General features: G+C 43.5%; 3 protein-coding genes across 9 annotated transcripts; 2 read left to right on the top strand and 1 right to left on the bottom strand.

The window, feature by feature from the left end:
• Positions 1-1,151: 1,151 nt before the first annotated feature.
• On the bottom strand, positions 1,152-8,678 carry LOC128458638 (far upstream element-binding protein 2). Of its 4 annotated transcripts, none has more exons than XM_053443538.1 (18): positions 8,381-8,678; positions 7,225-7,327; positions 7,055-7,114; positions 6,878-6,914; positions 6,670-6,722; positions 6,477-6,548; positions 6,312-6,369; positions 5,487-5,658; positions 5,257-5,355; positions 5,070-5,174; positions 4,878-4,980; positions 4,556-4,677; positions 4,187-4,471; positions 3,971-4,086; positions 3,783-3,871; positions 3,239-3,445; positions 2,844-3,054; positions 1,152-2,732 (listed from the first exon to the last, which is right to left on the bottom strand). In XM_053443538.1, the coding sequence occupies exons 1-17, from the start codon at positions 8,507-8,509 to the stop codon at positions 2,867-2,869; spliced, it is 1,998 nt and encodes a 665-aa protein (XP_053299513.1). In that variant the 5' UTR covers positions 8,510-8,678; the 3' UTR covers positions 1,152-2,732; positions 2,844-2,866. The 4 variants fall into 4 exon arrangements, with proteins under 4 accessions (XP_053299513.1, XP_053299512.1, XP_053299514.1 ...); XM_053443537.1 differs by having other exon boundaries at positions 2,867-3,054; XM_053443539.1 differs by having other exon boundaries at positions 2,867-3,054; positions 5,076-5,174.
• Positions 8,679-8,788: 110 nt separating this feature from the next.
• atad5a (ATPase family AAA domain containing 5a) lies at positions 8,789-20,512 on the top strand. Its single transcript, XM_053442876.1, has 22 exons — positions 8,789-9,059; positions 10,114-10,177; positions 10,279-12,038; positions 12,632-12,716; positions 12,823-12,954; positions 13,218-13,359; positions 13,446-13,706; positions 13,870-14,015; positions 14,347-14,497; positions 14,682-14,954; positions 15,417-15,513; positions 15,799-15,881; positions 15,977-16,110; positions 16,196-16,367; positions 16,497-16,664; positions 16,789-17,031; positions 17,119-17,183; positions 17,288-17,477; positions 17,911-18,053; positions 18,179-19,065; positions 19,193-19,351; positions 19,698-20,512. Exons 2-22 carry the CDS (start codon positions 10,127-10,129, stop codon positions 19,774-19,776), a joined length of 5,421 nt encoding a protein of 1,806 aa, XP_053298851.1. The 5' UTR covers positions 8,789-9,059; positions 10,114-10,126; the 3' UTR covers positions 19,777-20,512.
• A 73-nt stretch (positions 20,513-20,585) lies between these two features.
• adap2 (ArfGAP with dual PH domains 2) lies at positions 20,586-25,700 on the top strand. Of its 4 annotated transcripts, XM_053442872.1 has the most exons (12): positions 20,586-20,801; positions 20,891-21,053; positions 21,945-22,069; positions 22,191-22,282; positions 22,531-22,619; positions 22,873-22,985; positions 23,777-23,926; positions 24,026-24,109; positions 24,304-24,366; positions 24,716-24,793; positions 24,883-25,111; positions 25,241-25,700. In XM_053442872.1, exons 2-12 carry the CDS (start codon positions 20,966-20,968, stop codon positions 25,267-25,269), a joined length of 1,140 nt encoding a protein of 379 aa, XP_053298847.1. In that variant the 5' UTR covers positions 20,586-20,801; positions 20,891-20,965; the 3' UTR covers positions 25,270-25,700. The 4 variants fall into 4 exon arrangements, with proteins under 4 accessions (XP_053298847.1, XP_053298848.1, XP_053298849.1 ...); XM_053442871.1 differs by having other exon boundaries at positions 20,587-21,053; XM_053442873.1 differs by lacking the exon at positions 20,891-21,053 and having other exon boundaries at positions 21,945-22,282.
• The last annotated feature ends 172 nt before the right edge of the window (positions 25,701-25,872 follow it).

Raw genomic sequence — 25,872 nt, 5'->3', positions numbered from 1 at the left:
GTGCTTTTGTGTGTGTGGCTGCGGCACTTCCTGGTTCTCCGGTGGAACAGCCAAAGTATTTAACTTGGGCGAGGAAAGGAGGCGGAGCGCTTTTCACAGCGCTTCTACCTCCGGTGCGTCCCCGGGGTTAGAGGATGATGGTGTGACGTTAATGCATCGTTTTACATTGCATGTGTCACGTCATGATAAATCAGTCTCCTATGTCGCCTGTACCAGGAGCCGCCCCTGTCACTGGTTATCTTGGCTCGCTGTCTGGCCGGTAACCAGCCGTCCGGACCGCTCCGTGAAGAAGGAGGAGGAGATGTTTCTTTACTTGGAATGCGGCCACTTTATTTCTCGGATATACAGCAGGAGCAACACTCGCATCACCTCTAGGTGCTCCGTCACTTCTCCTTATAAACACAGTTTTAGCATATTTTCCCACAATACCCTGGTGCACTACGTCACACACTACAAACTTTCCTTAAAGGGGCAGGCCATACCTGCAACACAACAGCTCTCGGTCTCATATACAGATGGCAAGAGAAAGCAGAGACGCAGATTCAGCAACTACATCCGAGATCCGATGCACCTTATTATTATCTGAGGGATTTTTACACACTGTCTGATAAACATTCCGACAGTAAAGGCAAGGGGTAGTGATGGATAAGGTTTTCTTTAACAAGTTAAGTCTTTCATTCTCACTGTCCACCTTAAAACTATGAAATGAACTGAAATATGAACTAGTTCAGAATTTAAATGGTGAACTATGAACGTGAACTATTCATGTTTACTTGTATGAACGGAACTTTTAACTAGTTCATGAGAGTAGTGAACTACATCCTACATCAGTGTTATGGTGAAGGATGAGAACAGGATGGTTTCTTACTCGCAGCCGCCACAATCTTGCTCTGTTGTGAAATACTTAATATGGGAAACTCAGATCAAAGTTGATATAATAAAGTAAAAAATACACAATATTACCTTTAAAGTATCCACATTTTTTAAAATTCTATTGAGTAGTTCAGTTACCCTTTTTAAAAAGATGGATGATCTTTATAACGGTATCTTCTTTGTTTGTGAATAAATGGGCTTTCATCATCTTTGCATTAGTTTTATAGAATCTGCAGACATGTGCAAGCAACGCGACAACAAACGTTCACACATTTAAGTAATTGACATATGCCCCTTTTTAATTAGTATTGCTGCTGGTGGTCATTTATTAACAATATCAACACTGTTGCCACAGGATGGCGCTGAAAATACAAGAATCATACCTGATAAATCAGTAGTCACGTCCAACAGCTTTTTTTTAATATTGCTGAATATGTGTACATGTGTAATATATCTTGAAATGGGACACACTGGAAGACTAGATTGAATTATTTTGCACACAAACGACAGCTGTGTGCGAAACGATCATCAGGTTCTCGTTGGCATTCTTCAAACAGTAAAAAGCAAAACGTGCAGCCTTGAGGTGAAACAGCTGAGTGGACGGTTTGAATGTCGCCATATGCAAAATATTCCTGTTGTAGACCTACAGGGGGCGACAAAACCTCCACGTGAAAACATTACAGGGCACTGCATGGAAAATACACATTTGCAGTTGCTTCAAGGTGAAAACCCACCAGATGTATATGTTGGCTTTAAAAGGCCTGACAATCTCGAGCAGTAATATAAAACACAAAGCTGATCAAACTTTAAATCATATTTTTCCTCATCATCTTGGCCCTCCATCCACAGTAAGCCGGCGTTTGTTTGTGTCTAACCCTAAATGGGTATTTGAAGATGAACATAAAGGTGATTAAAACTACAAAATGAACAGAGGCAAGCAAAAATAGTTTAAATGATCCTAACATACTTTCATCTGAGGCAAAACAAAGATGCATAACCTGTAGTAAGGCTGTTCATTCCTTCAACCTACAAGAGATAAAAAAAACTACTCTTAAATCCTGATTTCTACTCTTCATCCATCAAACAACTCATGGCTTTACATCTTGGAACATACTTCCACATCAGCACACAGTTAAGGTCTTGCATGTCACCAGTAGAGGGCAGACTGAAGCTCCCCTGCAGGTGAAGGGTGTTCCTGCTCATTTATCATCTATCTCTGGTGTTTTTTTTATCATTATTAGTCATCCCACATGCACAAATCAAAATGATAGAATCTCAGTAAACCTGTTTCGCTCGTACAAAGTGTTTTTGTGGCAAGCAAGCCTCACTAGAGGAAACGGAAAAACAAAAATCACAACAATGAGCAAACAAATGAGCTTTAAAAAGGAATTCCGTGGATTTCTACCTTACCAAATACACAAGGTGATTGGAGTTCAGCATTTTAGTAAATATATGACTCAGATATGTAGGTTAGGGTTTAATAATGACTTAGTTTTCATAAGAAGATAATAAAAGATATATGAGAATGAAGATCTGGCATTTCAAGGCTTCCGTTGTTTATAATGTTAAATGTAAATGTATGTAGAGGTTTTAAAAAGCTGTGTGTACCTGACATGAGGGGATCATCAGTCTTATCCCTTCCCTTGGGAGCAAAACACTACAACGTCTGCTCGGCTCACATTTTTATTAAAAAGCAAGGGGTGTTTGGTGCTGGGGAGGAATTGGACTTTCACTTGGAACAAATGAAAAATTAAAACAAAACTAAAACTTAACAGCGTAGATCCTGGCTCAAAGTTCGGGGTTGTCTTCTTTGTCCTGTCTTCTTGGTTGAGACTTTCTGCTGTGAACTCTCACTGCGTCTAAAATACAAATGGTTGAGACCATGGACAGGTCAGCTTCTTACTACATGTTGCAAATTGTATGAATTAAATTTTTTATCTCAGATGACTCTAAAGAAAGAGGATGAACACCTTGCGACAGCCTCAGTACCAACCTATCCTTGCTGGGGAGGGGCTGGCTGCCCAGGAGCCTGTCCTGTCGGTCCATAGTACGCAGACTGCTGCCTGTAGTACTCGGCCCAGGCTGCGCTGTAGTCCGGCTGACCTCCCGTTGTGGATGCCGCTGCCCCCGCTGCTCCAGGAGCTGTGGCCGCAGAGCCAGGGACAGAGCCTCCTGTCTGGGCTGGAGGTGACACACAAAGGAGGAATTGATTACACATCAATTCAAGTTTGATTTAGTTCATTCACTTGATGAACATGATGATATTTAAGTGCTCATTAAAATGCTATAAATTAAAAAGGTAAAAAACTAATTTAATTAGCTTTTTAACAGCAGAGAAAGTTACAGACGATCTTCTCTGTCTCACCCAACTTCTTGTAGTACTCTTCCCAGGCCTTGGTGTAGTCTGGCTGCCCCCCCGGCGTCTGTGCGGGCTGGGTCTGGTCGCCTGATGTGGGGTCTCCTCCAGTTGGGTTTGCAGGGTACTGGGTCGGCACAGCCCCCGACGGCTGCTGGTAGTACTGAGCGTAGTATGCCGCCCAGGCTGCGTTAGGGTCATTAGCTGCTGCCTTGCCTAGAAAAGACGCAGGGTGGAGGGGGTGAGGTCCTCATAGGGTGAGGGTGAGCCCCTGCTACTGGCCTGGAGACCGGGCTTGGATACCAGGGGGAAAACAGAGACATGGTTAGCCAGAACTGCTTTAAGTGCAGAAACTGCATCTCAACACATCAGTGCTCTTGTGTACCTTTCTCAGATTTCGCAAAAAGATTACTCATCAGAAAGGACTAGGAGGGGTCAGAAAATGACCTGGGATGAAAATACTGTGGTGAGGTTGATAAGTTGCTAAGATGGGTAAAAATAAATGTTAATCTCAGGAAACTCAGGAGAAGCGGTGAATTCAAAGGAGACTCACTGGGGTCTTGGGGTGCCTGGGGCTGCCACTGCTGGTAGGTGTTGCTCCAGCCCTGATGATTGTACTGGTGAGGACCTGGAGGACCACCACTGAGGAGAAAGGTTTTATTATTATCAAAGATGCTCTAAAGGATCTGCTGCTCTGACTTATGTCTAACCCATGTTACACATAAGTTGAACGACACTTACTGTGGTGGTCCAGGGGCCCCAGGCGGTCCAGGGTTGTAGGGGTTGGGGTTGTAGGGACCCAGTTGACCAGCAGGACCTGGTCCACCTGGCCCTGGGCCCACAGGACACAAAGGACCCTGGGGGACACATCAAAGTCACACATCATGTGAAGATACAAGTCTATGAAAATAATGGCATCTCATTTCAAAAGTACAAACAAAAGGATAACATATTTACTTCAATCTTTTCCTCAATGAGCTGCTTGGCGTGGTCGATCTGCTGCGGTGAGCCCCTGATGATAAACAGCTTGAAGTTGGGGTCTCCGTTGGGTGGCGGCTGTCGTGAGATTTCCACAAATGCCCCTGTCTGCTGGTTGATAGACTTGACATTCTCACCTCCCCGGCCAATCACAAGCCCACACTTGTGGGCAGGAATAGAGAAGGTCATTTCCCCTCCTGGGGGACCCCAGTCGCCTTGTCCGCCTCCTCTGCCCCTGTTGCCTGTAGGCATGCCTGGAGGACCCTGTAGATGGAGGAGAGAGCCTCATGACTACAGCTCTTTTAGAATGAGACAGTTTGTGCATGTGTGAGAGAATTTGATCCATACCCCCTGTCCCTCCTCCCTGACCCGGATGCTCTGCAGCAGCTCGTTGATGATCTGGGCGGCATGTTCGCAGCAGTCAGGAGGCCCACTGATGTGTGCCATCTTCTCTGGACCAGTCCCATCATCTGAGAGGAAGATTTCAGTCTGCATTAGCTTTATTTTTTACATTAATTTAAAAATATTAATGTGAGAGTCTGTTGTGCTGAACTCACAAAATTAAACAATTTATTCAGATGCTCTTGAAATCTCTTTAAAAATTGATCACTAAAATGTGTATTTAAAAAAAACAAAACATATATCATCCATTATCACGACAGGGTCCAACCTTGTTTGAACTGTATCCGAACTCCAGCATCATTCTGGATTTTCTTGATCATCTCTCCATTGCGTCCAATGACAACACCGACGGAGTGTCGCGGCACCGGGACCTGAGTTTAAAACATAAATATTAACAGTACAAGCTTAGATTTAGTTAAAAAGCAACTGATCCCATTTCCACACACACACACACACTCACACTCACATCCATGCCACCTCCCATTCGGGAGCTGAAGTCATTTCGTTCACTGAAGCCGGCGTGGTCTCTCTCCCTCAGAATCTCCTCCACCATTTCCTGGGCTTGCTGAAAGGGATAAATATGATAATTAAACTCCATGATTAATTCCATTTAATTTAAACTTTTGAAGATTCTTTAATTGTTTCACCTGGACTTTGTATGGATCTCCAATAATACGCAGGGGTTTGTCAACATTAGGTCCCTGAGAGGCATCCTGGATCAGGATCATCTTTACTCCTGCACGCTCCTAGAGTATCACACAGACCAACGTGGTTTTTAAAGGCCTGTACTGATACAGCTACACTGCAAAAGTGGGAACATATATCCTGAGATACTCACAGTTTCCAAACATGCTAAGGCAAGAGCCATGCAACGTACCTGTAGCTGTTTGATGGTCTCTCCTCCCTTGCCAATGACAAGGCCGGCCTTGCCAGCTGGGATCATCATTTCATGAACGCTGCCATTCTGCCCATTGGTGGACTCGTGATAAGAAGCAGGGGGTTCGCCCCTCCCTCGTGACAATATCTCATCCAGCAGCATCCTGGCTTTCCTGGCCAGAGAAGAGTTGAGCGGTTACTCGACATCCATTTGTACAACAAATGTCATAAAGCTGTCAATAGATAAACCAGTTAATAATGGCAGGGTAGAATGGGGCTTCAGAGCTTCAACAAAACTAATAATATGATATTCAAGATATTTAAGATTCAAGATTTTTTTATTGTCAAATGCACAACAATAACATTAAGCAGTCGCTGGCAGTGAAATGCTTGAGTCTCAGGCTCTCTTCTAGCAATGCTCAAGTAATTACAACCTATAAAATAAAATAGAAATAGTGTAAAATAGAATAAAATAGAATATCAAAATTTAAAATAGAAAATAAAGTATATGTATCTAAATATATATTTAAACAGCTGAGGAGAAAATAAAACAACAATAGTGCAAATATGCAAATATGTCACGGAGAGGAGTTTAAAAGTCTTATGGCCTGGGGGATGAAACTGTCTCTGAGCCTGGTGGTGCGGGCCCGGATGCTGCGGTACCATCGGCCAGACAGTACCGCATGTTTGTATCCTGTCTCCAAGTTGGACTAATTTAGTGATTTGCATACACAGGTTAACGGGGCCAGCCTCATTATTAGTGACCCTTTCTGATGGTACCAAATTTATTGGTATTGAGCCTATTTGCAAAAAATGTAAAACTTACTGTATCGAGTCCTGGGAACCAGTGAGAGAGACACTCCTCACTGGAAGGCCTCCACTGTCTGGACACACACAGAAACAGGACATAAGTGAAACCAATAGGAAAACTACATTTTAAATTGTAAAACAATGGATAACTGTTTGGACTCCACAAAAGTGCAGCAACTACCTGGAGCTATCTGAACCTTGCAACCTGACTCCTGTTGTATTTTATTGATCTGTTCACCTCCACGGCCAATAACTGTGGAGGAAGAGAAGACGGGCGGGTCACACTCTCGAAACAGTGGCATCGAGCTGTGTCTTACATCATAGGGACAGTGTGGCATCAATATGGGTAAAGACAAGAGTTAAACCGCACTCACCGAGTCCCACCATGCTGTCTGGGACATTGTACTCCTCTGTGCTGGAAGCAGGCCTTCATCAGCGAGCACAGCGACAAAGAGAGAACAAGAGGGGGAAAAAGGAAAGATATGACTTTTATTATTTTATTTGCCACAATTTTATTTCCCCCCCATTCATGACAAAAGCCGCTCAATATTTCCCAATCTACTTAAAGCTATTAGCTCTTACCTTTGTTGCGCAAGAGCCGCAAGCTGTGCACCAATAGCTGAGAGATGATGGTAACAGAGAGAAAAATAGAGATGTTATGTGTTACGAATGTGTACAGACAAGGACAGTTGAAGTCTATATTAAATATTGTCAACTGTGAGTCAGTAAACTTAGCACCCCTTCCTGGGATGAACTCACATAGTGCGTTTGCTGAATCCAAGTCACTTTGTGCAGCCAGTTTCTTACTCTCTGGTTCATCTGTCAAGTGAGAGAAGAGAAAACATATTTGCTTTAAAGACATCGTATGCATCTAAAGACATCATCAACCAAGAAACAAAGAGGTGATGTGGCAGTGTGGTCACTGCTACCTGCATCCTCCAGCTGTCGTTTCGGTGCAGTGAATGCAAAGCCATCTGATGCAGCGTTGATGTTCACGGGAGGACCGGCATCTCCCCCAATCTTAGCTGCAATCTGAAGCACAGGTTGAAAAGTCACCATTATCACCAGAGACACTGATATACCTTTTCCACCAAGGAAGTTCAAGGGCCTGTTCGGGGCAAAAGAGCTGGATCTTGGACAGAAAATCTGGTTCGACCGTGGCAACTACACTTCGCTTGGAACAGGGATAATCATGCCCATAATAAATTGTTAACTATGGATGCCAAAGAGAGGCAGTAGTTGTCCATGGAGGAAAGAGTCTCCTTGTTGTGTGTTCATCAGCTGAAGATGGAGCCTCACAGACAAAGCCTGTGTTCAAGAGAAATGGACATAGCGACGCATAAAGTGATGGAATTACGTGGCTCTCTGGTAAAGGCAAACTGGTTCTTAAACTCTGAACCAGCTCTAACACTGGTTCCCCTTGGTCACTAAACTACTCTGATGTGTGAGTCAACACTCATATAATGCTGTAAGGTAACTCTAGACAGGAAAGCAGATTAAATCACACTATACAGCCTTTATCTAGCACTAATGTACACCACAGTATATTACTGCAATTTGTTCCGTTTTCACTCAGGACATTGTAGTTGGAGAAGTAAAAATATTCAATTACTCTACTATATTTTATCAGCCTCTTAGAGCAGGGCAATAAAACGATATCAGCAATTATTGCAATATCACAATAACAGGAAGTAAACATACAAAAACATGGAGGTCATGATGGAGCCTCCAATAAATCTTGCTTTTTGTTGTGTTGTCTGACCTTATGGAGGCGAACCAGATCATTTACAGATAACCACATTGCAGGTAGTTTATACTCGTGCTAACGTTTATTCATTAGTTTAGAGAAAGCTAATAAACTTAATTAACAACGATCTTATTTTGATTTTCGTATGTGCAGCCCACTTAACACAGCAGGTGGACACCCGCCACCGTGTTTATAGCTGAGGGAGATCGAGCAGTGACACTGGCGTTGTTGTGCTGTTGTTACACAGTGAACCTATGTGTGAAAACATGAAGCTGGGTTAGCCCTGAAGCTAACAGGTTAGCTAACCCTCCGTCCACACAGCCCATCTCACCCCTCACCTGCCGGGCCCGCTGCACCGCGTCCGCGAACGCATCTTTCTGGATGGCCGCAGATCCGTTCCCGAGAGCCGCCTGTCCGCCGAGAGGAGCCCCGGAGCCGGGCGGCGGGACCGTGCTGTACTCCGACATGTCGAACAGGCCAGGGAGTGAATGTAAAAAGAGACACGGGACCAGAGCTACGAAGGAGCGGGAGGGAAAGTCGAGAAATGGACGGAGACGAGCTGGAGACTCGAGTAGAGGTCGCTGTCACTTTATCCTCCCCCCTCGAACCACGACTCCGGTCGCCATCTTTGTTGAGGGCGGAACTACGTCAGCGGATGACGGGCGCGCCGCTCCTCCGTGATTGGCGGAATCGGCCGATGCCAAAGTTCACGCGTATTTTGGCGCTCTTCGTCCACGGCGGGTTCTGGCGCGATTTTGAAAGCGCCCGTCCAGAAACACGTCTTGTGGACTCTCACTCGGAACCGTCTCGGGTAAAACGACCTTCCAACGTCAGCGTCCACGCACCGCCGGCACCCGACATGTGCGGGTCAGGGTCGGGAGCTGCGGTGAAAGGAGCGTCCGGCGGACTGTAGCTAGCTCGTTGTTGTTGTTTGTTCTGAAGTTTGCGTGGAGCCTCACAATGAACGTGTCCTCCGTGAGGGGCTGAGACTAGGAGACACGCTTCTCTGGATCGTCGGTGAGTGTTTTCCTGTCCCTGTCTGTGAGTGTCGGGACAATGTGTCCCGCTGCCCCCGAGTGATACCACACTTTTTAGATATGCTGCCTGTGAGCCTGTTCATAATACACGGTTTACCTCACAGGACTGTAAGCACATCAATATACGTGTCTGCTCTGCACCGTTGTCCTCTCCTTGTTTGTACGTAGTAGTTACTCTGTAGTGTGTTTTTGTGTTACTGTATGTCTATTTGTCTAAAGTGTAGTTAACACCGGAGTCAGATTCCTAGTGTGGGAACACACACACAGGGCAAGTAAAGCTGATTCTGGATCATGTTTACAGTGTCAGATACAGTGACTGATGAGTAAAGGGTTCCTATAAAAGAAACACTTCGAAAACACTATATACACCAGAAGTGCGATATTATTCTTTTCTTTTATGTGCTACAGTACCAATCGTTAGCAAAAATACTATTCATGTGCAATACTTAAGTTTTTAATTACATCGTTCTATCTCAATATGTGCAATATTCCATATTACACCTATTTATCATAAATACTTATTTCCATTTTTGTGTAGTATCAGTTTATCTGTCTCGTGTAACTTGCTTATTTTAATATAATTTCTATTAAGCACTGGTTCGGCATTACTCTGCATTTACAATACGCTTTTAGAGTTAGTATTCTATAGTTATCAATGTTTTCTATTTTATTGTACGTCGTGCTGCTGTAATCTTGGAGCAAGCTGGCACAAGAATTTCTTACAGGATTTTGTAAAGTCTTCTGTTATGTTTAGGTTGTTTTGCTGCTAACTAGCACTTGTAAGGGTATTGCCTTCGTTATCACATCATGCCTCGTTTCATGGCACTTTTTAGCCTGTGTTGATTATAACAAACAGGGAAGTAAGGGACGTGACAGACTGATTACTGACAGGTAGAGACTGGACAGACTGATTAGGAAGGCCAGCTTAGGAGTCCCCCTTGACCCAGAGGAGGTGGTGGCAGAGAGGAGAATGATGGCTATGCTGTGACCTGCTGCTATGTGCTATGTGCATAACAATGTTTCTTCTGCTTTAGATCTCTTCAAATTATGGCTGGTGTTGTGGCTATGGCATCTGTCATTGAGGATTTTGACACGCAGGTATCTTTATGATGATTATTGTAAAGCTGTTGTGTTGCATATCATTTCTCTTCATTCACTTGTATGCTCATGTTTGATTCACTCCGTCACCTGTATTACAGCCTTGCAAGAAATCCCGCAAAGATGGTGGCAGTCCGGTTGTTAAGACAATCACAAACTATTTCTCTCCTGTGGCCAAGCCTGCGGAGAAACCCTTCTCTCCTCCTCGGTCAAACAACATCATGGACTACTTTAGCAGGAGACCTCCGTCCTCCAAAGAAAAGAACAGCCCGTCGGAACAGTCTAAAGAGAACTGTCATACATCTCAGTCTACCGAGAAACACACCGGCTCAGAGGCAGCAGTGAAACCGCCATCTCAGAAACGGGGTAGAAAGGCCATCAAGGCTGCTAGAAGACTTGTGGAGGCTGAAAGTGTTAGCTCGACAGGGGAGTCGGACTGCGTGATTACAGATGAACCAGAGCAGTGCAAAGACTCAGCAGCGGAGGTGACCAGTAGCTGTGGGATGCTTGGTAGTGATACAGCAGCTCTGTTGGCCCAGCTTAGTGCCGAGACTTCTGACAGTGCTGGGACATCAGAGAGGAGTGTCACTGTTGAACAGACTGAAAAAAATGATCATGACAATGGTTTCCAGTGTGGTAACAAACTTAAACCAGAGCTGAAGAGCATGCCCTCATCTCCACCTGTACCTGCGAGAGATAAGGCAAAACAGGCTAAAACTGGTGCACGGAATTCCAAGAAGAAGCATCAACAGGAGGCAAAGCAACCAGAACCAGAGGATAACGAGGCAGAGACCTCTCTGTGTGAGGTTAACATGGAGATTAATGAAGATCAGGCCTTACAGTCAAGACACAGCACGGTCACAGTATCCTATGAGGATTTTGTGCGAAGTCAGAGTCGGGACAAAGATGGAGAGGGCAAAGACAAGGAAAGTGAAATCACATCATATGCAGAGGAAATGAAAAACGATCAGTTGAAAACTGTAGGGCCTGAGGAGACATTAATCCAAATCTCACCCCGAACTGTAACCATCCAGGCTCAGGTGCATGCAGTCTCACCCAAACAGGAAGCAGTCAAGTCTGTTGGAAAGTTAGCTTCTATCTTTAGCAAGAGAAAGGGGCCAGTGAGCCCTGGAGAAGCAGTATCATCATCTCCTCCGACAGAAGCTGAACACCAACTTCCATCTACCATGTCGAGTGTCAAAAGGAAATCCAATGTGGTTCTTCAAGAGGAGGACCTAGAGCTGGCTGTGCTTGAGAGTGAATCCACGCCGAAGTGCACCGTGGTGGAGAGGAAGCAGTTCATGGCTGCCTTCAAACAGCCCAGCCTGGACGGGTCCAAAACCAAACCAGTGAAGTGTCAGGGCAAGCAAAAGCAACCTGGAGAGAAGGATTCAGATGCTGCAGCAGAGAAAGATGCTGAGGAAGACAGCGTCATCCCTCTCACTGTTGAGCAAGTCCCGGCTGACTCTCAGGAAAACAGTGTACCTAAAAAGAAACCAGCAAGAAAAGGCAGGAAGAAGGCTAAGGACGAAAATGATGCTGTCACCACCTCCCTTACTGTGGCCAATGCTCCTCCTCCTCCAGTGGAAGAACCGGTAGTCATGATCAATGATGATAAAGAAGAGGAGCCCGCCATCCCACCTGTGAGGAGGTCCAGAAGAGAGACTTTAGTCAAGCAAGAAACCAAATCCACTCCTGTAAGAAAAACCAGAAAACATTCCAAGTCAAAGGATGCTGCTGGTTCTGCTGCTTCCCCCGACTGCCCTGTGCAGATGTCCAACCCAAAGACACGGAAGTCCAAGCACGGAGTCTTTGTAGCAGAGATGGTGTTTGAGCCTGACACAAAAGAAAGTCCAATCAGGTAACACATGCTCATAGTTGTGATTTGAACAGTGCAAGCTTTTGAAATCATTATGGCAGTTAGGAAGGTTATAATGTTTAGATTGCAAGAAAACTGTTTGAGTGTTTGTTAATTCAACAGTATGATCAATTGGAGGCTGCAGTTTGTGGTGGGATTGAATTGCTCTGTGTTGAACAAAGAGCTGATTGTTTTATTTAACCTAACGTCTTCAGTATAAACAAAAATATTTATTCATATAGAACCTCTCAAAACAAAGTTACAAAGTGATTTGCAAACAAAAACATAGAAATAAATTACGATAAAATCACAGCCATAAAAGAAAATAAACATTAAATGTGTGACAAATATTGAAGCATGACCACCCATTGAAATTATAAAAAACTAGTATTTAGTAAAATCAGGGAATGTGCAGTGTTACACAGCATAATTCAACAGCCGCACATAAACCAAAGCCTAGAACAGGAAAGTGGGTTTATTCATTATAAGACTGCTGTGGCCATGGCTATGTGTACCTAATTATCTGGCAAATGGAAATATATATTTTAATGTTGGTTATGATTTTTTTGTTGAATAAATGTTTCTTTTTTCACAAGGATTAAATTTACTAGGATCCTTAGAAATGTTTCTGGGTCAAAGGCTGAAAGTGGAAGTGGCATTAACACGTCTGTAGCCACTAAAGTGAGTATAATGGTTGTCTTATGAATTAGACAAATTCTCAATGTAATGCACTTAGGAAGGTAAAAATATATTTATAATAATTTTCATAATTTTGTATCTTTTTCAGACATCAAAAAAAAGGAAGCAAGCAAAGAAGTTGGTGGAGAAAGCCAAAGTGATACAGCAGAGTAAGAAAAGTGCTGCCAGGCGTTCGTCACGAAATGAGGCGTCCTCTAAGAAGAGCTACTCTGAAAATGAGGTATAGTAAAATAATGGAAATTTCATTATCAGTTTTTAGTGATATAGTTTTGAAATTACTTTGTGTTAGTGGTGTGAATATCTGCTCAAGCAGGCAGTGCTAGGGTCTGACTCCTTTTGTTAATAAGCACAGGAGACTTTTCTGGCCCTGTCATCTTCCTGACGAGCACTACCCTTTCCTCACTTGTCTCGATAACATTAGGTGTTAATACTTTTTGAATCCACTGATTGGTTTTCTGAAAGGATTGTGATTTGTTTTGTCAGGATTCTATCATCTGCCTGGAGGAGGACAAGACTGCCACTCGGGTGGCACTAGAAAAGAGTAAAGCCCGGAAACGTTTGCGAAGTCTAAATGATGTTCTTGGCAAACCCTCACCAGCTGGCAAAGAGACCAAGGCTGTCCCAGGTAGATCTCCCACCCCAAACAAGCTATTGTTTCATATTCTGTAATCTGTACCATATCATTTAATGGTGCTGTATTTCCTCTCATAGCCTGTAAAGGGGCCTCACTGGGCCAAGAGAAGAGTTCTAGGAAGGTGTCAGGAGTGATTTCAATCTTTGATGAGGGCAGCCGAGAGGGCTCTGACAACTCCCAGGACGATGAGCAATTCAAGGCTCGAAGAGACTTTTTGAAGAGTGGTCTCCCAGAGACCTTCAGGAAGCAGATAGCCAAGACCGCTGCCACAAAAGAGGCATACTCTGTCTCCTGCGCCTCCTTCCAGCCAGTCATACACATGACGCAACCACCAAAGGGTAGGTGGTTCCTTTTTATTACTTGTTACTCGAGTAAACACAAGTGTGAACAACACTCATCTTCATGTTTATGTTTATTTAAGTGTGTTTCTTAGCTCTGAGTGTCTGTTAGGGGCAGGTGACACAACATATCAAGGTTAAACTTTTAGTTTTGTATTTACAGATTGCCCTCTTTGGAATCTACCGTGGCCTGAATCTCCGTTACTGTCTCAACTGAAACCGCTTCGGAGCCCAACGTCCTCCTTTCCATCTGTTAGTGGCTCCTTGAATTTGACGACTGAACCAGCTCGTAGAGACTTGTGTGAAAGGGTATGTTGACATGACTGTGATCGTGGTCTGTGGGGGATTTACTCACCTTTTTAGCAGGGTTAATGCTTTAGAACAAATCATACAGTTAATGGCAGCGGCCTGTCTGCTATGGAGCATTTACAAGGTCAGATTCTACTTGCAAACACAATTAATGCTCCTTTCCCTCCAGTAGGTTATGTCATTTCTGTGAATTTTGTGGATTTGCATTGCTCGTATATTAATCATTTCCCCAATGTTGACAAACAGATGCTGTTAGAAAATATTTCTAGCAGAGCAGCAGTTGATATTTTAAAGCAGATGTATCAAATACATATTTTTTTTAACTCTTCAGGGTTCGGGCTGGAGACCTGAGATCTCTGAAAGTGTTCGCCGGCTTCTCATCGAGGAAGTCAGGACCTGTAACCCTGCCTTCCCTATTCAGATGTTCATCAGTCGCTTCCTGAAGAGACGCACTGACCACCAGCAGCTTAGCTCTGCCTCAGGTCAGTGGAATGACCACTAGATCATCTGAACGCAGATATGTTGCAGTTAACCCAAGCTGCAGTTGCATGAACATTCTCATTTTTAGCTACAAGGAAGTTAAATAATATTCAAACTTTCCTCAAAGCATTATTATTGGAGCTGCATTTAAATTAAGTTAGGTGACCAGTGTTTTTTACCTACTAGAAACGGCACCAACAGTAGGAAGCAAGAGGAAGAGGATGGATGACGAAGGGGAGAGCAGAGTGAAGGTTGCTAAGAAGCAGCGGGGCCATTCAGAAGAGAGCGTTTCCACGTCTGAGCCAGAGCCCACCAAAAGAGGAGGCCGCTCGAGACGGGTGCAGAGGTCCAAGCAGGAGAAGGAGGCAAAAGAGAAAGCCAGGCTCTCTAACACAGCTGCTCCCATCTTGTCCGAGGACGACTCTGTGATTTTGCTCGACGGCGACACTGTGGAAAACGGTGAGGCAGCAAAAAGACAGTTCCTGATTCAGTTAAGAAACTGACATAATGACAGTAAAGTAACCGAGAAGATATCTAATCAATCAGGGAATGAGAAGAGCGTTAAATGGCAGCCAGGTGTCAGAAAGCTCCTGGATATGTCCAACAAATATCTCACGACAGAGCAAGTTTACATCCAAGAGTGAAACTATTTAAATTCCCAGACCGACACCAGTGGACCATGATGTTTTTTAATGTTTCTCCAGTTTCAATTTGTTACAAATGTGTTATTACTGAACTTAATGATAGTGTAGTTAGATTTACTAAACTGATGCAATGACTTTCTTACGGGAGGTTATTTGCAACTTCATTGTTAAGGTGTTTGTTCGTTATATTCATTCAACTGGCTTCTGAAAACTCCACTGGCTGTTTTGTCATGTTCGATGTTGGAATCTCCGAAACTCAGTGTAGTTTGTTTTACAGATGTGGTGAAGGAGGAAGTGTTGTGGACAGAAAAATATCAGCCCCAGCACTCCAGTGACATCATAGGCAACACGGCCTCAGTGAGGAGGCTGCACAGGTGAGGAACTATAAGTTGCTTTAACTGCATAAAAACAATGGCTGCTGTATTATTTTTAAACTGACTAAACCTTAAATGAGATATAAAGATAGACAGCACGTCTCTACTTACTCCTACTATTCAGAAATGAAGTTACAATTTTCTGGACTCATAGGGTGCCATATTTAGCATTTGGAGCCAAAGTTTTCTCAGTAGAAATCGTGATAGCAAGGTCCCACCGATACATTTGCTTGCCTGAGGAATATGTAAACTAATGCTTCATGTTTCCTTTTTTCATTTGTACAGTTGGCTGAAGGAATGGAAACTCCGTGCAGACCGAGATGAGAGAAAAAAGCAGAAAGACAAGAAACAAGAGGAAGGAAGCAAGGGTACGAGATTTAAAAAAGGAAAATCTTATTTTCTCTTGATAACTTTGAGCTTGGTGTACATTTATTTTGACTGCATCATGGACTTTTGTGTGCAGACTCAGACTGGGACTGTGGAGAGGAGGACTCGCAGGATGCAGAGGACATGTGTAATTCAATGCTGATCACAGGACCCACCGGAATAGGAAAGACTGCTGCCGTCTATGCATGTGCCCAGGAGCTGGGCTTCAAGGTACAAACACCTCAAAAGTGTTTTGAGCAACCCATTTGTTTTGTGGATCGTCACTAAACTAATAACTTTACTCTGGTTTCTCAAGGTATTTGAGGTGAACGCTTCGTCTCAGCGGAGCGGCCGACTTATTCTGTCCCAGCTGAGGGAAGCCACTCAGTCACACCAGGTTGACAGCCAGGGGGTCAACGCCCACAAACCCACCTACTTCAACAGCTACGGCACAAGCAGCAGCGCTGTCAGGCCTGGATCCTCTCCTAGTAAATACACAGCTGACAGAAGTAGCACTGTTGCCATTAACAATTCTGATACTGTTAATGCAGACTTTAGTTGTTGGAATTGCACAAGCTGAACTGTTCAAAACTTGTTTTTCCTTCTTCATCCTTCAGGAAAGACTAACTCTCCTCGCAGGGTGGTTTCCTCTCCCAGGAAACCTCCCCAGTCGCCAAGAGGTGCCAAAAAAGGTGCTCTGGCTCCCACCTCTTTGGCCAACTTCTTCAAAAAGGGTCGACCCACCGACAAGGAGCAACTAAACATTAAGAAGAATGAACAAACGGGTACATGCACTCTCATTGTCTCAAATGTTTTGTTTTATCATGATGATGCCTTTCGTGGAAATGTAAGCACTATAATAGTAAGTAATTTACCATTGTTTGTCTATTTACCCCATTTTTCATGTAGCTGCTTCCAAGAAAGTTGGGAAAATAAGTAATGAGGTTGCCAATAAGCATAAAGACCTCACAGTGAAGTCCCCAGCAGCTACGACCCCTAAAGACAACAGTGAAGAACAGAGCAAGAAGACGGCCACCTCGCTCATCCTGTTTGAAGAGGTGGATGTTATTTTCGATGAAGACTCTGGGTTTCTAGCTGCCATCAAGACATTCATGACCACCACCAAGAGACCTGTCATCCTCACTACCAGTGGTGAGGAGTAGGAGCACGGACAAACACAATGATTTACCTTGTGTTGTCCGTTTTTTGAGTTTTAATCAAGTTTTATATTTTCCCTAGATCCTGCTTTCAGCGCCATGTTCGATGGCTACTTTGAAGAGATCCACTTTAAAACGCCGTCAGTGGTGAGTAAATTAAATTTTAGTTCCACTCTTAGTTTCACCGTGCGGTTCTATGGTGTCGCTTGAATTTGTGATGGTAAAAACTTCCCCCTCTCCCTCTGGTCCAGTTAAATGTGAGCAGCTACCTGCAGCTGCTGTGCCTGGCTGAAGACATGAGAACAGACCTGTCAGACATCAGCTCCCTGCTCAGGCTCAACGGCTGTGACATCCGGCAGAGTTTACTACAGCTGCAGTTCTGGACTCGCAGTGCAGGGGGTCGCCACATAACCAGCCCACAGACACACACTGACAACAAAGGTGAGCAGATGATCTGGAAAAATGTTGATGATAATATACCCTTTATCCTGGTGCTGCTTTGTAAATACTACTTCAAATATATATCTAAATGTTGATAACTGGAGGCAGTTATTAATGACTTTATTTCATAGTGCTAGAAAATGCAATGATTCACGTGCAGTTAAAAATGTTATTCATCCTTCACAAGAGGCGTTAGGTTCAAGCTCCAAGCTTTATCTCTGAGCTTTTACTTTTATAAACATTGGAGTAGCTCTTAAGTCGAGACTTATAATAAGTGGGGTGACATTGCATTTACTTTGATGGAATATGTTAGCTGTTATACTGTATAATTAATTATAACTTTCCATAGCTCCGGTTGTATTTTAAAACAAAGTGCAGCACTAACTATTTAATTTCATGGGATTTTTTATTTCTCCCTCGCTCACTTTCAAAGCTGGACTGAAGCCGGAGACGGACGGAGAGGCAACAGAGACGTCTGTCCCGGCCGCTCTCCCTCCCTGTGACACTGGCTGCACTGAGAGCAGACTGGGACTCCTGAATATTGAACCTGAGATAGACATCTGGGAGCTGCTCAAGGTGAGCTCTTCACAGCACATAGCAAGGGCAATGACTTCTTCTAGGTTTCTTTAATATAGTTTAAATTCATGTTGATTCATTTTGTACTTGATGTAAGATATTGATCGAGTATCTGCTTTCAACAGAGCCAGAGTCTGGAGGAGCCGGTCTGCTGGGAGCTGCTGATAGACTGCAGGCGACGAGGAGTTGATCTGCTTTATTCCAATATGGAGAAACTCTTACCTCTACCACTCACACAGTTGACTGCACCAATCCGCAAGCCAGAGAAATCAGTTTCTGAATCACAAGACCACCCTTCTGTTGATCCCAAAAAGCAGCTGTCATCCACCTGCCTGCCGTCCGACACGCTGCTTTCTCATGCCGGGTTACTGCACGTGGCAGAGTCCGGTAATTGCTCGGATGATGGCAGTCCAATTAAAGTTTCCAACAGAATGAAGAAGAACAAGAGGAGGCACTGTTTGCCTGGCCAAGATGGACTGAACTCGGACTCGGACTCAGAAGAAAGTTTTCTGTCATTGTCCAAGCCGCAGGGGGATCCTCAGGCGAAGGAGGAAGTTAAAGAGAGGTTAGTTTCAGAAAAGGTTAGAAGGAAGCAGCTGACTCCTGAAGAGCGCATGAAAAGTCTCCCAGTCTCACAGTGTCTAGCATCAATAGCAGACTTTTTAGACAACATGTCCTACTTGGACTCCTCCTTGCATGTGCATCCAGAAGGAGGAGACAATCACAGTAGAATGACACCAGTCTGTGCAGTGGTTAAAGACGGGATGACGGATGAGTCGAGGGTCGAGACTGACAGAGGGAGCTGGGAGACGGGAGAGCGCGTCTTGGAGATCCAGTCTGCCGTGGAGGCGCTTAGCTTCCACAGGTGTCGGTGTTCAGCTGCAGAGGCCTGGTACAAAGCCCAACAGCTGGAAGGAGAGCTTGGACATCAGGCTGCAGGAGAACTCACTCTCCCTGTGGCCTCGCATCGTGAAGGTTACAGCTTCTCTCAGGAGGGTCCCTGCAAACCACAGTGAGTCTTACTACAATCTCTTTCATGTTAAGCCTCATTTAAACTTCAATAAAATGTAAACATTAACAGAATTGATGTGAATCCTAAGCCAGTTCAAAGAAAGTCAACATGTATGGATGTGTTCCAGGCTGGTCCAGGTGAGGAGAGAAGTAATGGAGGGTCTGACGCTGAAAGGAGTTGCTGGTGCTCTGGGAAACAGACCAGCGGCTGCTCTGGACTATTTGCCAGTTTTACGCACCATCTGCAGATCGGAGAGGCTGAAGGAGAAGGGCAAAGTTAAACGGAGGTGAGAATTGGTGAAACAGTCCACAGAATATGAATATTAAATGAATAGCTCGATGGATCATTTGTGTCTCCAAAATTGATATCCTATTCACAAAAGTGAGCGAGAAAAGTATCAGGCTACGAGTGTGGATACCCGACCTGAGCTCGGTCTGGCTGGGTTCGGATAAAACTTTTGAAATGATATTTGGTTCGGTCCCGTCGGCTACAACCTCCTTAAACAGACGAATACGATTTAGATGTGGGTTTTCTTTGGATCCCAAGCGAATAACCGACAGGCTGCAAGTACATGGGTATGCATCCACAGACCCAAAGCTCTGAGCTGTGTTTTTCCTTTTTCTTCCCTCCAGGTTTCTGCACTACCTTGATGCAATCCACCTTGGTCTTGACAAAACCACACTACAGCACCTCGCCGAAGACTTCCCCTGAACCACAGAGAAGCCCTTGAGATCATAGACACTCTCTTTTATGGTCCACAGGATGTTGCTCTCAGACTCTAACACAGAATGTGTTTACAGAAAGTGTGGTGGCATCAGGAGCACAGGGACGGACACTTGGGCAACTTTAATCCGTGTTGCCTTTTGTTTCATGCTCCCTACTTCAGAGAAATGAGGTGGTCAGACATGTGTGTACACTAAACACTGTCTGGTGGCGTTTCCACACAGTTTCCTCTAAGATGGAAATGACTGAATCACTGAAGTCAAGTGCACAGCTAAAGTGTTGACTGATTCTTATGGTGATTTTGAAGAAATCTTTTGTAATATTAAGGGGTGCTGGATTGTGTGTGATGGTTTTATGTACAGTAGTAATTTGTAGCCTCATTTATGAATTTGCTTTGCACTTTGCAAAGTGTTTTTTATCAAGTAGAAATTGCTTTTGGGGAGCAAGTGTTAATATTTCTAACAGATTAACATGTAAAATAGACATTTCCTCTGGTTTTGTAAAGGCTGTGTATAAATAGTCTCCACACAAAGTACTGTTGATGCACTTAGGATTTTGTTTTTATTCACATTCATAAAAAGCAGCTTTTTTTACACAAGATTCTGCCTTATTTCACACTTTCACACATCACAGTCCATTATTTCTTATTTTTTCAGTTTTAACTCTGTACACAAACACAATGGGTTTTAGTTGTGATCAAATAAAGGATTATCACAACAGAAAATGACAGGCCTCATTATTCATTTCCCTTGACTCGTGTCTATCCTCTCCCGGTGGTGGTGAATGAATTTGCGTGCCTGGTTTGCATCATGTGTAGTTATCACTTCTGAAATGTGCGCAGTGGCAGGACCGGTTTTACAGGTTCCTTTTGTGTCATCTTATGGATGAAGTTCAAAGAGCATTCAGCGCATGAACCGGTTGATTTAAGAAAACAAGGAAAACCTCGGTGAATAAAGCTCAACAATCTGTTTCTGTCAGTGCGGCTGGACTCGCTCCAAAGGAGGAAGGAGAAGGTAGGGTTGCCCTGTGTTGTAACAAACTGAACGTCTCTGTGGCAAGTTCCACTTTTGGTCGCGACTACTTTTTTCCCTTTTGTGTGAAGCTATGTGACCACCATGCTCAGTTTAGAGAGAGGGATTTATCACTGTGAGAGAAGAAACCCTGGCTTTGTAGCAACATGGCAAACAGAGAGCGAAACAAAAAGATCTTACTGGAGCTCGTGAAGCTGCCGGACAACAGCCTGTGTGCAGACTGCGGCGCATCAGGTAAGAGATCTGTCATCTAACAGTGTGCTGCTCATTCATGTGGCGAAGAAAGATTCCATTATGTCAATGTGATCACACATTTTATTTTATCTCTGGTTCCTTCAGTGATTATCTTTCTGATTAAATTTCTCTTCTGTGAATAATAATGGACCTGAAGTTAAATTGTGTATATATCAGACTCAAGAAGTGAAGGTAAAAGAAGGGCAACAATAAAATGGAATAAAAAATAGTAAAATGTTATATATATTGCTTTATGGTTTACATTTGTGCTTCATCTAGTCACTGAATTATTTGCTCATGCTTTGTGAATGCACAGTGACGGTTCATTCTTCATTTTCTAATTCCTGATTTCCCTTTTAGATCATACATGTCAACAATCAGGCTAAAAAGATGTGTATGAAGAACTAGTGGCATTAGAATGTTAAAGAGGCTCTGATTTCTACTTCAAACCTTTCCCCACTGGCTTGTTACTCATATTCTTGTGGCTGTTAAACTGTCTGAGCTCCTTCGTTCAGAGCTGTTGAGTCTTAATGGCTCCACAAACACTGGTTTATTATATTCATCTTGTTCATAGATTTTCTTCTTAGGCCCACAATCAATATTTTTTATGAAACTAAAACTTGAATTTGAAAAAATAAACAAGCTGTTTGACTAATTAAAGTTGGTAAACTATAAAAACAAATTTCTGTGTATAACAAGTTTTATGAGGCCAAACCCACACTCTGCATTTATGTACGGAATCCCAAACCCAAAAGTGTTGGACTCTAACAAACAAAGTACTGTAGTAAGTATTAAGTAAAGTACAATGGACATCAAAACTGCACGTAATTACTATAGTGCAGTATATACGTGATGGTTGAATTTAGATCCCTTGTCTTCGGCACACCTCAGATCCAGACTGGGCGCCCTACAAGCTGGGTGTGTTTGTGTGTCTGAACTGCTCTGGCGTCCACCGCAGCCTGTCCAGCCACGTGAAATCCATCAGGCTGGACTTCTGGGATGATGAGCTGGTGGAGGTATACCGGCTGCTTTTTCCTCCCTGTTATTACTGCTATGACAACACAGCAATGCTTCAGGTGAGAGGATCAACTGGAGATGTGTAATGTGTATGAGTGTGTCTTCTCGGGACCTGGGAAGTTCATGAAATCCAAGGGCAATGCCAGCGCCCAGGCCCTGTATGAGAAAGCTGTTCCACCGTACTACTATCGGCCCAAGGAGAAGGACTCTGTGTAAGTCATTTTCCAGGAAGTTCCAATTCCTCAGAAAACTGGCTTTGTGATTGTGTAATGTCTCCGTGATTATTTGTTTGGTTGTGTGACGTTCATGACCAGCCACAGTCTGCTGACGGGGCAATCCCACAAAGAAGTAGACCTGACTTCTGACTTTAAAATTAGAATATGCCTGAATTTCAACATCAAATCTCAATGTGTTAGTTCCTCATCTTGGAATAGTTTCATGTTTGCTCTTGAAACCGCAGGGTCCTGAGAGAGCAGTGGATCCTGGCCAAATACGAGAGATTGGAATTCAAAGGGGAAATGAAGTATCCACCAATTCCATACACAACAGGTGATGTGTTCATACGTTCTATTTTTTGACACGTGTTAACTGCGGATCGTTAATCTCTATCAGGCGGTTTGGTTAAAAAAAATAAGAACGATGTGGTTCCTCATATGCACAACTGTGGAGGGAAAGCCTGTTCTTTGCATAATGAAGTGTGAGGGGTTATCATGCTTTGCCAAATGTCTGAATATATGAATTTTGGAGTGAGATATGTTTGCACTGAAACCCCTGTGACTCAGTTGTGCTGGACTGATCCCAGGTTTCTATGAAGGGTGGCTGTGGAAGAAAGGAAAAGAGAACACACAGTTTTTGAAGAGGAAGTTCGTGCTGTCAGAGAGTCAATTCACACTGACTTACTACAACAAGGAAAATGTGAGTTCCCTGCAGCTCGGGCACAGTTGACCTGCACCATGTGACACAACCAACAGTAGTTCTCTTTTTGACACGATTTAAACTGTTATTACGTTAAGATTTCTAGTGATAGTGATATTCTTCAGATGTGATGTCAAGTTGATCTGATTTGATCAGTTTCCTCTGTAACTTAAAGCGCTTCCCTCCGATGTTTTAACTTCATTGCTTCTCCAAACCAACGACAGCCAGTGGACGGAGGGATTATGTTATCTGTTTGTCCAATGTCTCATGAACACAATATCTCAAGAAGGCCTTGTGGGAATTTCATCCCATTTGGTACAAACATTAGGTTAAACTCAAGGATAAAAGATTCGATGTTGATGGTCAAGGTCAATGTGTCCTTGACCCTGTGAACACAATATCTCAAGACCACTTCAAGAGAATCCTTTCAAATCATTTTTGCAAATGCTCACTTAGAGTCACAGATAAACTGATTCGATTTGTGTGGTTGAAGGTAGAGGGTCAAGTTATGTAGACCTCACAAAAGAGTTTTCACTTTCACTTTTAACTGATCAGATTTCACTGGTCAAAGGTCACAGTCACCTCATATTATTGGTTGGCGGAGGCATTCAACCTCAGGGTCATTATTCTAGTTCTTTTAAAAATACACAAATTACACTGCTAGTTAATCACTGTTGAATTTTTTTATGCTCCACTTAGACCAAAATTGAAAAAACTCACCTAATTTAAAGGCGATCCAACAGTTGGATACATGCCACTAACAAACTGATGTCTGTATATTTGTGATCCAGGAGTCCAAAGGCCCCAAAGCTGTGATCTCCATCAAGGACCTGAACGCCACTTTTCAGCCGGAGAAGATTGGTCATCCTCACGGGCTGCAGCTCACCTACCAAGACGCCGATCACACCAGGAACCTCTATGTCTACCACGAGAGACCTGAGGTGGGACTGCATGATTTTGTTATTGCATAGGTTTTATAGCATACGTCACACTGTGGCAATAGGGCTCTGGATAAACACTCTGTTCTTTATTTCTTTTAGGAAATAGTCACATGGTACAACGCCATTCGCGCTGCTCGCTATGCATATCTGAAAACAGCATATCCGACTGGGAGCGATGAAGAAGTAAGAATCAGTTGTGTTTCAGCCGATTCTGGAAGTGCATGCTCTTTAAATACTTGAAAATAATTAATTCATAGCGATTGTATTCATTTTTTTGTTTTTACTAGTCAACAGCAGTTAGAATAGAAACCTGCCTGTTTTTGCTTTTATGTTTTGAAGCCTTACATAAGTGTTTTTTCTTTACATCTCTTTCACAGCTGATACCAAAGATAACAAGAAACTACCTCAAAGAGGGATACATGGAAAAGACGGGGCCACTAGTAGGTTTCTTGTTTATGACAGTGTGTCTAAGTCGTGCATTTGAATGTGTGTTCTTATTCCTCCTACACACATATACACACACACTCCTATTCACGTCCCTTACGTACCCTAACTTTAACCATTACAACAAAACGCCTAATCCTGTCCATAACGTAAACTTTACTCTAATGCTAGATCCAACATCAAGTCTTAACCCTAAAATAACTTCACAACTTTAGAAAGACAAGTTAAGACAGACACACACAATCACATTTGTCTCGAGTTGAGAATTGCAGCTTAGTTGGAAAATGTTTAAGTATTATCATTTATTGATATCAGGTTTTCACAATTCATGCTTTTCTTCAACAGCAGAAGGAGCTGTTCAAAAAGAGGTGGTTTATTTTGGACTCTCAAAACAGGAAATTGTTCTACTTCAAAGGCCCGCTGGTGAGGACAAACCCTCTTCTCAATCCAACTGTAACGATGGCTCTCTAGCACCGGGACTGACGTTCATGTTCTCATCGCTGTCAATGCAGGACGCAGAGGAGTTGGGGGTCATTTTCGTCGGCACCGAGAGCAACGGTTACTCTGTGAGGGCGTGCATCCCGAAGAATGCTCGGGGAAACAAGTGGCAGTGTGGCATGATGCTGGAGACCCCCGAGCGAAAGTTTGTCTTCATGTGCGAGCAGGAGAGGGAGCAGAGAGAGTGGCTGGATGCTCTCAGACAGGTCCTGTCCAGGCCCATGGCGCCGCAGGACTATGCCAGTAAGAGAGGCTACATACACAAGCACATATACAGCATTTCCTTGCCCTTAATAAAGTCATCATGCTCAACCACACAACCACTGCACCGTATGTGTGTCCTCAATCCAATGCTCTGCTGTCTCGTTCCAGTTGAAGCCAACCTCCAATATAAACAATGATCTGAAGAGACCCGTGTCCACAGGACGACAGCGAGACGACTGCAGGGACTGAGCCACTGCAGCACGGACTCTCATCTCTGTCTTAGAGTAAAACATCATGAACCATGGCCGACTGTGCCACAGTCTGGATTAACCTCCATTTACTCACTTCAACTGACACTGGACCAGATGGTAATGGACTGACGGACTTCAGAAAGCACTGTATCGATATGTAAAATCCACTCAAGACCAAATATACACTCCTATCTTTGAAAGAATGTCAGGGCCAAGCATGTGGGAGAAAATGCTCTTCCTCAACTGTCACTAGATTATAGTAACAGAATATATGTTACCATCCCTGCATGATATTATGCTATTTCATATGATTATTCTTGTTTTGTTTTTATACTTCAAATTTCCTGAGGAATAAAGCATATATTGTTGATGGTGAACCTGTGTCATGACGTTATTATTCCCAGACAAAATAAAAGGCATTTTTTAAAATAAAATAATGCGTCTGGTTTGATTCATAGACTTCATGTATGTTAAGAGCCTGTTTGATGGAATTTGGTCTCCAGTTTTCTGTATCCGGAGTTTTCTCATTTGTAACATGTTGTTGTTTTG

Source organism: Pleuronectes platessa, chromosome 16 (assembly GCF_947347685.1).
Source record: "Pleuronectes platessa chromosome 16, fPlePla1.1, whole genome shotgun sequence".
Classification (NCBI taxonomy): domain Eukaryota; kingdom Metazoa; phylum Chordata; class Actinopteri; order Pleuronectiformes; family Pleuronectidae; genus Pleuronectes; species Pleuronectes platessa.
The sequence above is the reverse complement of the archived record's forward strand: the minus strand, read 5'-3'. Positions and strand labels throughout refer to the sequence as shown.

Excerpts from the sequence above, each read along its gene's own strand:
- LOC128458638 (XM_053443538.1), bottom strand. The coding sequence starts at position 8,509 with ATGTCGGAGTACAGCACGGTCCCGCCGCCCGGCTCCGGGGCTCCTCTC. Across the intron at positions 6,915-7,054 it reads GGATTCAGCAAACGCACTAT|CTATTGGTGCACAGCTTGCG; the intron begins GTGAGTTCATCC and ends ATCATCTCTCAG. Across the intron at positions 6,549-6,669 it reads AGACAGCATGGTGGGACTCG|TTATTGGCCGTGGAGGTGAA; the intron begins GTGAGTGCGGTT and ends CTTCCTCCACAG.
- atad5a (XM_053442876.1), top strand. The coding sequence starts at position 10,127 with ATGGCTGGTGTTGTGGCTATGGCATCTGTCATTGAGGATTTTGACACG. Across the intron at positions 10,178-10,278 it reads TTGAGGATTTTGACACGCAG|CCTTGCAAGAAATCCCGCAA; the intron begins GTATCTTTATGA and ends CCTGTATTACAG. Across the intron at positions 13,707-13,869 it reads CATGACGCAACCACCAAAGG|ATTGCCCTCTTTGGAATCTA; the intron begins GTAGGTGGTTCC and ends TTGTATTTACAG.
- adap2 (XM_053442872.1), top strand. The coding sequence starts at position 20,966 with ATGGCAAACAGAGAGCGAAACAAAAAGATCTTACTGGAGCTCGTGAAG. Across the intron at positions 22,620-22,872 it reads ACCAATTCCATACACAACAG|GTTTCTATGAAGGGTGGCTG; the intron begins GTGATGTGTTCA and ends GACTGATCCCAG. Across the intron at positions 24,794-24,882 it reads TCTACTTCAAAGGCCCGCTG|GACGCAGAGGAGTTGGGGGT; the intron begins GTGAGGACAAAC and ends CTGTCAATGCAG.